The following is a 12257-nucleotide window of genomic DNA, read 5'->3' as shown; positions in this document are numbered from 1 at the left end:
ACGTTAGTGACAATAATCTTATGTCGTCATTAATCACTGAAACCCACTAGGAGCCCAGATACTTTCACATGCGAAATGTTTGGGTTCAGAGACTGATTGTTTTTTCTCTTGATGCTCATTAGATGCATCGTACATGGAGTCGGCTTTTAGAATATTCTCATCCAACTAGTATAGTTCCAATGTTTATTGAAGTTGTTTGATTGGGGATAGTTTCAGTGGCAAATACGTTCCATAGGAGTAGGGAACTTCATCAATAGAGACGTCCAAGAAGTAGTCGACAGGCACCATGTATTAGCGTCTACTTCTCTTCTCGCCATCATCTCTGCATTCATCCGTTGTTGGTGGCTGCCGCCGGGTGGCGGCAGAATATTCAGTCTTGTGAACAGACTCCTTTTAAAATGTTTTTTTGTATGACTTTTTTAGAATTATACAATACAACACTGATACCCACAACAGGCACGCACACTCACCCTTTTTCATCCAACTAGTATAGTTCCAATGTTTATTGAAGTCGTTTGCTTGGGGATAGTTTCAGTGGCGGATACGTTCCATAGGAGTAGGGAACTTCATCAATGGAGACATCCAAGAAGTAGTCGGAAGGCGCCATGTATTAGCGGCTATGTCTGTTCTCGCCATCATCTCTGCATTCATCCGTTGTTGGTGGTTGCCGCCATGTGGCGGTAGAATATTCAGTCTTGTCAACATACTCCTTTTAAAACATTTTTTGTCTTTTTTTTTAGAATTACACAGTACAATGCAGACGCCCACAACAGGCACGCACACTCACCCTTATGAATACACGTACGCAAACCCTACCTCTATGAGCACCTCCAAAGGACTGAGCCGGCAGATCTCGCGATTCACGAAGTCACCACTGTCGCCTCGCTGTCGACAAGGATGTCGCCTACCACTAAAAACATAGCGCCGTTAAATCCTAGAATAAATCCAGAAAAATACAAGCACCCGTGCCAAGTCGAGGACTTGGAAGCCGGGTGGGCAGGTTCTACCACAAGGAACCTAACCAACTGATCTATGATCAGTTCGCTTTTTTTTACTCCTTTTAAAACGTTGTTCGAAGCATTGGTATCAAAATAAGTTACATTTTTAGACAAAAGAAAACAAATGAGTTGCAGCCCACAATAGGTTAAAAAGGCTGAGAATCGAAGCATTATCTATCACAGGAGTTTTCTCCTACCACATACTCCATCCGTCCCTAAATAACTGTCGTTATTATATTCGTGTCGGTCAAAGTTTTTGACTAGGGTAGTGTTTAGTTTCCAATATTTTGCCAAATTTTTCAAGATTCTCCGTCACATCGAATCTTTGGACGCATGCATGAAACATTAAATAAAAATAAAAAATAAAACTAATTACACAGTTTAGACGAAATTCACGAGACGAATCTTTTAAGCCTAATCAGACTATGATTGGACACTAATTGCCAAATAACAACGAAAGTGCTACAATATCATTTCTCAAAAAAATTCGCCAACTAAACAAGCCCTAGGTTCCGCCAAGTGCGACTATGCAAAAACGGCTTCTGAAGGTAAAGCTAAAAAAAATTGTTTTGGCCTAAAAGCCGAAGCCCAAAAAAAATGGTTTTTTCTGGTTTTATCATTTGGAGAAGCTAAAAAAATCCTGTACCGCAGAGCCTCTCTAACTATGTCTAAAAATAGCAAAAGGCACTGCAGTTTGCCCACACAAAAAGAGACACCAATGACAATTGACAATGCAAACAAAGGTCCATATTGGCGAGAAGTGCGCAACAGAAACTAGTTAGGCGATTGATTGAAAATGGAAAAGTATCTATCTTTTCCATGTACAAACAACGCAAACGAGGGGCGCAGTAGTTGGAACCACAACCACCGCTGGCATCAAAAGCTAACTTGCACATATTCCGGCGGCTATGGTTCGATGCGCATACGGCGTATCAAAGTCCACCAAACGTCATGAAATGTATAAAAATGATTTAGAAACTTTTCGGTACATTATTATTGCTATTCTTGGCAGTGCCTAAGAACACTGGCTGAAAAACGATTGCTGTTCAAAAGTCAAAACGATTGCAAAAAGTCCTAACGGATAAACGGGTACAACCAGCAACTATCTAGTCTATCCAGATTACATCCTTTTGTACGGGTGTACAGCACTCATACTTACATGAACATCCAACCAAACAAAAAAGGAATGAAAAAAAAAACACCCTACAACGGACGCTAGTCAGGTTGACCACAGCTACAGAAGAAAACCAGATGAATTTTACAATGTCCTATCTCGGTCTCCATGCCATACCACCCGCGCTGCTAGAGTCGTAGCCCTGGACGCCAGTACTGCCAGGCACTACACCATACTGGGGTTGCTGTACAAAGTTTGTCACCTGCACGCCCTGCGCCGGCCACCAAGCATTACTAGGCTGTTGCTGCCATGCCTGGCCAGGCTGCTGGGTCCGGAGGTAGGCATGGGGCAGGGAAGTGATGGGAACCTGAGGCTGCACTGCACTTGGGATGTGGTACTGCTGCTGGTAGGCGTTCATCTGCTGGACGGGAGGTGGAGGCAACGGCAGTTGCTGTGGGGCGTGAGGCAGTGGCGGTTGCTTAATCGTCTGGTGGGTGGCCTGGCTGGGGTTCCACTCCGGTATGTCATCGTCATCGTCATCCCAGGTACGGGGAGCTTGAACAGATGATCTTTTACCATACTTCTGAACCAATTCCCTCATTTGCTCTGCTGGGCGAGCAGAGGGGGGTGCTACATGTGGCCGGCCCTTGTAGGCATGCGCAGTTACATTAGCAGCATGGTGTGACGAATTAACAAAATTAAATTCAGGAAGATCGTCCTCATCCCTAGCAACACCGGGTCCAAAGCCCGGAGGGGCATCATCAGTTACATCTTCCTCTTCGCGGCGGCGCTGGTTGGGAAACCCTGGTGGTGCACCATATGAGTTGAGAGGTAGGGAGGGCCTTGCGGCCGGATTCATAACCTGTGGTTTCCCTAGGATCGACTGCCTCTTGGAACCATCATGTCTGTGGTGGGAGCCGTGGGAGGTGGGTACCCTAGGGATGTTGGGCCTCCGCCATACCACGACTCCAATGAAGGATGATTCCGCCACAGCAAGGCTCTCCTGGTGCTCCTTTGGCAAGTACCGTGAGAGAATTTCCACGGTTTTCCCATGAGAAGGGCACAGGTACAGCTCTATTCCTTCTGCAGGCTCAGCTAATCCTACTCTCTCATCTGAAATATATGCATCGGTAGTCTGCACAACAAGAAGCAAATTTAGTATATCCAATCCTCTATATTCTAATAAGATTGCTCCAACAGTGGTGAGTGGCAAAAGGTAGAATGTAACCTGCAAGATATGTTGGCGGCCACTCTCCGATGAACCCTCCTTCCAACACAGCTCAGTTATCTATCAAAATAGTTACCAGGTAGTTAAACTGATGAAATAGATAACCAACAGCTAACCTAAGGCAGAGTGCCCACACATATTGTAAAACACAACACTTAAATTGACTCCAGGATGAACGATAATCTGAAATAACTATTCACATCTTCTAGGACTCCATGAATATTCTGGCTAACAAAGCCAAATGACATTACATAACATGATCTAGGGCCCAGGTATTAAGGTCCTGGCAATTGCTTACAATTCCTACAGGATTCGAAAGTTCAAACAGGGTACACATTGTGCCATTTGCATATAGGTGCTAACACAATCCTGACATGCAATGACGTGGTTTTGTTTTTAGCACATGATTATCCCACTAAGCTAAGTTCAACCATTGTGCAATCTCAAATATCAAATAAGCACTTGCTCTCCAAATCAGAATATATATAATCGTATATACTACTTTGCAGCATGGCAACAATATCCACGAGGTAATTAGACACAAAGATAAGATATTTTCACCAGACTCAACATATTAAACCTGTCACAAAGGGAATACATAAACAGACTACAGTAAGAAAAAGAATTACCATTATAGCACGGCTTCTAGATTTGGGAAGCTGCTCGACAAAATCTTGAAAAGCACTAAGTTTAACTCTTCCCTTAATCTCAACGAAATGACGCCAATCTTTTAATGATGGCTTTTCACCACTGAAAAGTTCAAATTTTAAGACATGTTAGCTGCTGTCCAAATAGAACAAATACATTCATCCATTTACACATTTCCATGCACTCAATAGTTTGCAGGCAATTAATAATATTCACACCGATAGTACAAAAACCATATACAAAGTAACAAATATTTAGCACAACAAAACAACACAACCTGCATTCATTTTTAACTTAAAACCAGTTTACATATCCATGGCATATAAAAACTACTACTAGGGTGAGCACAATGATAATAATTTATTAATTTAAAATGTTTGTAATTGCACTTACTTTTCTTCAAAAGAGTTAGTAATACCAATATTGGGTGTATCAATTGGTTGGAAGAATGTGGAAACAGTATAACCCTCTACTAGAATTAGCACAGACTGGCATATCTACCAAGTTCACGCAAGGCTATGTAGAAAAATAGCCCAAAGTAGAATGTCCAGGGGTACATAAACAAAAGAATGCAGCAAGTCAAAGCAAATAACATGTTAAAGAGTTATTGACATTATGAGTGACTCTTAGCTGCTGAAATGTAAAACTCCATTTCCGTTGGTTGCACTACAAAAATGTAGCTTAACTTCCATTTATAAAGTGGTGCATTTGAATAACTTTAAACAGAAGGACCATGACATGAGCATTTGTGTACAAGGTTTTTTTTTCCTAAATAAGAGATGTTACTCAAAAGTTCTATTCTGAACTTAATAATGACCTAATAATGGCCTTAATAGGGCCACGAGAACGTCAAGATGAATAGCAGAACATCAATTTGATTTGAAAGTGCAGAAGATATGAAATGCAAAGGAGAATGGGTTAGATCAACATTACGTACAAATAACAATAGTCATAAAAAACAAAACGCTCAGACGGACACATACCTTTTGAAAATAGCAACAACATTTGAGAGTGAAGACACTGTTAGTTGAATTGCACCTTCCCATATGCTCTCACGTATCATAGGGATACTGGCAGCCTGACTGTGATGAACAGAATCAGGATTAGAGACATTATCAATAGTTGTTTTCTTGGTTTCACCTTTGCCAGGGGACGGGGAGGATTTGTTCAGCTCTCCATCACGTGGTTCAGTAAGATCCGAATTTGGAACCGCTGTATGTCCTGGTGACTCTAACTTGGGCTCGCTGTTAACCTGTGCAGATGACTTATCAGATTCAGATTCAGTTTTCTCTGGTGCAGATGCATTATCTTCTATCTCTGGAAGATCCTCAGGCTCCATGGTGGTGTCAGGTTCCTCAGAGTCATTGACATCTTGAGGAGCCCCAACTGAGAGATCAACAAAAGGTGGCTCGGAATCTAAGCCCTGCATGAATTCATCTAACGAAGGAATAGGTGGGAGATTTACGGTGTCCTTCATGTCATCCAAAATAAGTTCCTGCATGAGATCAGCTTTCTCATTATCGATATACTCTACATCACCTGGCATATCATTGTTGCATGTTCTGCCATCCTCATCTTGTGAAGTGCTATCAGACGCTTTGTCTTTTTCTTGAACATCTTCTTTACTATCTGTTCCATTAGACTTGGTCTGATCTTCAACAGCTTTTGAAGGAATATTAGTAAGATTACTCCCAAGTTCAACCTCCACTGAGAAACCATCTGGTTCTTCGACTTCAACTTGGAACTCTCCTTTGTGGGTTTTTCTAACCAAACGCCTAGGGTCAACCTCCCTATTCGGAAGGACAACCATCTGTGCAAACTCCTCAGCTTTAGCCAGCCGCCACTCTGAGAGTTCTTTGGAGGCAAGTTCTTCTGCAGTCATTGAACAAAGGCGTTCAGGCGCAATGTCTCCAGACAAGACCCTCTCTCTTAGCTCAGGGTTGCTTTTGTCTTTCAAATTAAACAAAAGAGATCTGCCCTTTTCCTTGTACTTCTTATTTACTCCACCAAACAATTTGAACAGCTCCTCTTCAATTCTAAACGCCAAACTTTCAGCCCTTTGATTAAATTTCTCCTTATCCATTGCTAACTCATTGGCAGACTTTATTCTTTTTGACTCAGACTCCACATCAGAAGTTCGCGGCCTTTTTAAATCATTAGGTTCTGCGTTAGGTTCAGAGATCCCAGCATCAAGATCAGAAACCCAACTAAGCCCATGACCTTCCAAAAGTTCATCTGCAACCATACACTGACCCAATAAGTCATCTTCTGAAGAAACTTGATTTGACTGTTGCTGCATGCCATCATTTATGCTCGTCATCATCTCTGGAGCTAAATCACTGCTTAACTTCTCATTTTCCTCACATCTACTGGGAGCTACAGTTGTGGCTATACCTGAATTGGCTACATCTTTTGATGGGGTTGCCACTAAATCCTGTACCACATCTCCAGCTGCTGGTTTGAAATTATCTGTAGACCCATCAGAATGCAGATTATTAGGAAACTGACTCTTATTCTGCTGATCCGAATCCAAACTCAGCGCAGCAACAAGTGACTCCCTGAACTTGGACCTCACAGATTCAAATTGCTGATGCTGGACCTTTGATGGTGGCTCCTTCTGTGCAGACCGCTTATTAGATGACTGGAACGATGGAGATTTCAGCATTTGAACCTTTGGAGAAGCAATTGTCTGTTGTGATTTACTGCCTGCCATAGATGGTGAGGGTTGTGATCCAGCCATTGCTGGCAAAGATGTTTGAATATTTAGCACCTGCTGGGGTGGCCTCAATGATACCCTACTTAGCAAAGGTTGTGCCCCCAAAGGACGTGAAACTTCTGGCCTGGAAGCACCTAGTTGGACTGATTGCTGACTCATGGGGACAATATAATATGAGCTAACTGGTACTGAGGTTCCCATAGAGAACATCTGCTGTGAACTCCAGTCACCAGGCAATGATGAAGGATAAAACAAAGATGGATGCTCTGTTTGATTAGATTGGACATTTGAAGAGGGTAGCGGTTGTGATCCAATGTTGTTTGGCATGGGTGACTGCCCTTGCTTTGAGAACTCCATTATGCCAGTAACTTCTCAAAATTCTTGGCACAAATAGCAGTGTTATTTACCTCAACTTCAAATGCAGATATCTGAAAATGAGTCAAATAAGTGGAGGCACGTTAGATTCATGAAACAAAGAGAGAGAGAGAGAGAGAGAGAGAGAGAGAGAGAGAGAGTAAACACTGAGTATCTGCATCACAACTGTCTGAAGTGCATAGGTCAAATTATTTAAGATTTTTAACTAGATCCTTGTCCAAACAGCCCCTAACTAGGAAATCGAAAGCACTCTTCTATGACAAAACGTGGCATATAGTGTGAACCACAGAAGGCGATATAGTGGACCATTGCAATTACTAAAAGACGAACACGAGCAATGCAGTCTGTTTAATGGTAAAACCATTCCATGGAACCAAACGTCACTTAGAGAGATACTGTGCTAAGATGACAGCATGTACTACAAAAGCACCGTGCAGTACTTTCGACCTAAACTGAATAGAGGAAGGATACTGGATGTTCTGATAGCTAGCCATAGCTAGCGGAAAAGAAATGTGACTCTGGTTCGTTTCTTCTGATAACATGGATCGATCTCTCCACAGCCTAACACAGCAAAAAAAAAAATGCATCTAGAACATCACCAGCATAGCAAACAAGCTGAATCTACGCTCCCAGTCCACGAATGACCCAAAATATTCAATAAATAGCCGAAAACATCAACAAAGAGCATCTGCTCAACAACACGAGCCGAACCACCGCATGACTTGGGCGCCGCGCGCCAGGTTGCAAAACGGGTGTCCTCACATCCACTCTAGCACGGAACATAGACACGCGCTGAAGACGAATTTCACGAGACAAGGGAGCCCAAGGCGAAATCTCCCCCTAAATCCCTCGAGCCCAATCCCGAACGCTCATCCAACGAAAAATTCCCCAGCTCCACGCATCCAACCGCGACACAGAGCATCACACGGAGGTATACACGCAACAGAACCTGCGAGCACCGATCGTGCGCAAACGGGATTTGTTTGGTAGGATAGGCATTCACCGTACCTCGAAGGAAGCCGTGGGGTGGGCCGGTGGCGGCTGCCCGCGGCGAGCCCAGCGCTCGGCGGCACCAGCCGGTAAGCCCCGTGGCGGCGGCAGCGGCGGCGGCGGCGCCGATGGGGACCGGGAGGTGGGCGATTTGGGTGTTTAGGGTTAGCGATGTGAGCAGGTGTCGTTGATTTATTTTTCCATTTGCTTGTGGGTGGATGAGACGGGCGAGCAGGTCTGTCTATCCGCATCCTGCTGGCTGCTGCGCGCAAACAGCGTGCGCCGTGCGGCACGATCTCTGAAGCAGCCAGGCGGTTTATCCTTTTGGGGGGCCTTATTACAGTACGGTCCTTTTCGCGTGGACTTAAATTCGATTTGATTCGCTTATTTTTTTCATTCAGGATAGTGTTTTTCTTTCACAAATTTCTTCAACATTCTTTCAAACCATCCAAATTCCTCTAGAATTTAGACAAGCGAGCAGGCCCTATATGATATACGGCCTCTTCGCTTGATTGGTTTCTAGATCGGTTTGGACTGGATGGTGCTGGTTTGTTATGAGAGAAAAAATATTATTGACTGGTTAGTTTGGGCTGACTGAAACCAATAAACAAACGTGCTGATAATAGGCCTTTTGGGCTACATGCCTAAGTCGTGATTAAAGATTTCCATGCTACTCCTCTCCCATTACTCATGCATCCTTTTTCTTCCTCAAGTGTGCGTTTATATGCATTTGTCGGTGTTTACCTTCGTCCGGTAATCATGCAGAAAAAGAAAGGGTGAAGCCTAAAATCTGTGTTGAGTACACGAGAAGCACTGAATTTTTAATGTTGAGTATATGTGGTAAGAATCTCTTGCGTCATACGTCTTCCTAAAACTTGAATAATCTATTGATATCTCTATCTTCTCATATCCTACAACTAAAAAGAAAGAAAGTAAGACCACCGTTTTGTGCCGCAGTCGTCGCTCCGTCGGTCCGTCCCTCGCCCTTGCGATACCGCATCACGCGCTCCCCTCCGCCTCCTCCTCCTCCCCCTCGCGCCCTTGGTCGCCGGCGCGTGTCCCCCGGTCCGCCTCCTCCTCCCCCTCGCTGCCTCCTCCCGCCGGTCCACACGTGTTCGACAAAACCCTAGCTGCTCCTTCGTTGCTGCCAACGGCGGCAGCGTCATCTCAGCTCATCATCTCGATCTGGCGGTACGTCACCCCCTTCTCTTCTCCCTCGTGGATGCGCGGTTGCCGGCGTGCGGGTTGCGGCAGGCATCTGTGCTGTCGTGGCTGGCCTACAGCGTGTGGCTACCTACGCTGCGCGCCTGCGTTTGCCCGCTGGCCCCTATCCGCCGGTGCGTTATGCGCGCCTGGACAGCGCGAGGAGGCAGCAGGCGGACAACAGCAACACGCAGCGACCGCGTGCGGTGCCTCTGGCCTTGCTGCCTACAGTCGGCTGGCCTGTTGTCCTGCCCCTGCTTTGGGGATTCCTTTGGAATTTTTTTCCCACAATTTTTTTGCCAATTTCTTGGTTGAATCGATGTATCTAAACTATGTGTGCTCATGGACAGCGGCATGGGTCCAGAACATGAAGTTGAAGTCGGGCATGGGTCCAGCAGAGGTGTGGATGGGGAACGAAATGATGCCATGTCAGGTGCTCCTCTTGGTTCTCAATTGAGGTGTGGATGGGGAATGAAATGATGCCATGTCAGGTGCTCCTTTTGGTTCTCAATCGTGCCTTACTTTATCAACTTTACTTTTAAGCGTGTTTTTCCTTTTTTACTAACTCAATTTTGTTCCATTTAATTTCACCACAGGTTTTTCTGACATAGGTAAATGCAATGGAAATGCCCCAACAAAAAATATATTAGAATATAGAAATGGTCGCTCTAATCGTTTATTGTCCATTGCAATTTAGTGTACCCATTTTGGCATGCTTTCAATGGTTTGTACAGTTATTTGCTATTAACGTTGCAACATGATCCTTATATGCTTAGTATGAATATTGCAGTACTACCTGTATTGTTGTCATCAAAACTGCTCGCTGAGATGGAAGTTGATGAAACTACGAAGAGGGAGTGACTCTTGACTGGAATAACTAATCTACCGGTTCCTACACAGTTTCAAAAATTAAAGGTGACCAATTTAGTATGAAGAATGAAAACCTATAGCATGTGTTGCCAGCTTCATTTCTCAGCTATCTATAATTAGAATGAACCTGGCATCGTTCCTTCAAGGTTAGAATAGACATGATTAGAAGTGCATGTGAAACTGCTGACAAAATAATTGTTGAATTCCGTACAAGCTATGGGTTGGGAACCAGTCACGGGTTCGTTCTGTTTGTCATGACATAAATCATCTCCCCATGGTGTTCGTATGATAGTTATATATCATAGGAAATGGCAGTAACCAAACTCAGATAAATGTTTGGTATTTCTGTCTCAGTTTTCAAATCTGTTGCCTTCATACTACTTGCAGGCATCAGGAGGACAGTTACTTCTTTATCTATCTTCGTTTTTTACCTCTTTAGTCACTCTGCATAACTCTGTTCCTTTTTTAGCGAGACAGCTCGACATACCTATCTTCTGAACCAATAATTAATATACATCATTCTGCCCATGACAGACCCTAGAGCCTATCGATATGCACCTACCTTCATGTAATCAGTGTTAATGCTATATTTGTTTGTGTGATAATTATGTTCCGAATTTTCTGTGTTTCTTTTGGTATAAAAAAAGTTTCAGGTCAAGGTTACAGCGGCCTTTTCCATTTTTCTTCATCGACTTGATGTGTTTGATACATGTGATTGTGACAGTTTAACAAAGGCCATATCTAAGATTCAATTTTAGAGACCTATGCAGTGCCTTCATGAAGACGTAGAGTAAGGTACTGTTGACACCGTTTTTTGCACGTGTCAAAATGATCAGAGTGGGCTAATCGGCAGGAGGAAAGTTACTGTATACGCTGACAGTCGATGAAAATCAGCTTGTAAAGATGGTTGCCGATGAATGGTGGTGATCGATGGAAAGGTTGATTTAGACTCGGGCATTGCCGATAAGGTTGGAGATGTTATTGTCGATGCCGATGAAGGAAGGCTTGAAAACTACTGCCGATGAAACAGGAAGTATGCCGATGGAAAGGAGGTCAGTAAGAATTCCATCGTAATTGAGACGGACAGGGAAATAGATAGGAGTTGATTTCCTTTTCTATATTTGTTAGAGTATGATTCATGTAAGAGTCACGTGGTTCCTTAGATATGGACTTGGTGTTCTAGTCGTATTTGGTTATGTCTCTTTAGATCAGGGTATAAATATAGATTGAGAGGCAATGTAATAAAAAAAATCAATATCAAAATCAATTTTTACTCCTATTTGCATCTACTTACTTTTCGGCGACTTCGTCAATTTGCATATTTTTTCCTTTTTATGAGTTCTCATTGATTCGGCGAGTTGCATCGCTTCAGTGCGACCTTCGGTGATTCTCGAGTTCCGCATGAGTACCTCTTGGCCGTGACTTCCGGGCGTATCGCTGTTGTCAGGACCAAAGTGCTCGTATCTTCATCCTTGTCGATTAACAGGTCAAATCGACTGGCACGCTTTGGATATCGATTTGGGTATTAGCCCTTTGTGTTTGCAGATCCACTTTTGCATCAACACATCTTTTGGCATGCTCGGTGGGACAAATCAATCCGATCAATATGTTCAATCCCGAGATCGATTCAGGGAACATTATCGCGGTATCAGAAGAAGATCTTAAGGAAGAGCAGAGGCAGTCTATGGAAAAGGCTGTAGAAGAATACAGGCATCTTTGTCTGAAATCGTTTAGCCTGAACAAGAGTGGACAAGTCATCCAGAAGCAAGATTTGCCGTTGCCTCGGTTGGTTACCTTTGACTCCAATCCTGGTAAACTTTAAGAGATGGTTAATTCTACAGTAAATCATGCTTTGATTAATCATTCTAATGTGTTGTCTAATACTATTCATAATGCTGTGGTTCGAACTCTCAAAGAAGGACAAGCATCACCGCATTACGTTGGGCCTGCCTATCACCAACCAGAGCCAGCATCTGTCAATACTCCATCGGCTCCCTCAGCCGTTGTGGGTACAGAAGTTACTTCTCCTCCAGTATCGGTAGGCTTACCTAATATTCAATCTACACCGATACGATCAGATCCAGTACTACCAGGAGGATGAGTTCAGCTTAATAC

The 12257-nt window shown here is 43.6% G+C and overlaps 1 protein-coding gene across 1 annotated transcript; it reads right to left on the bottom strand.

Moving 5' to 3' along the window:
• Window positions 1-1963: 1963 nt before the first annotated feature.
• Window positions 1964-8348, bottom strand: LOC136476074 (uncharacterized). The gene is made up of 5 exons (XM_066473752.1): window positions 8088-8348; window positions 4972-7132; window positions 3970-4090; window positions 3341-3400; window positions 1964-3247 (listed from the first exon to the last, which is right to left on the bottom strand). The coding sequence occupies exons 2-5, from the start codon at window positions 7059-7061 to the stop codon at window positions 2267-2269; spliced, it is 3252 nt and encodes a 1083-aa protein (XP_066329849.1). The 5' UTR covers window positions 7062-7132; window positions 8088-8348; the 3' UTR covers window positions 1964-2266.
• Between the last annotated feature and the right edge of the window lie 3909 nt (window positions 8349-12257).

Source organism: Miscanthus floridulus, chromosome 8, assembly GCF_019320115.1.
Source record: "Miscanthus floridulus cultivar M001 chromosome 8, ASM1932011v1, whole genome shotgun sequence".
Lineage (NCBI taxonomy): Eukaryota > Viridiplantae > Streptophyta > Magnoliopsida > Poales > Poaceae > Miscanthus > Miscanthus floridulus.
This window is presented reverse-complemented; position numbering and strand designations above follow the sequence as displayed.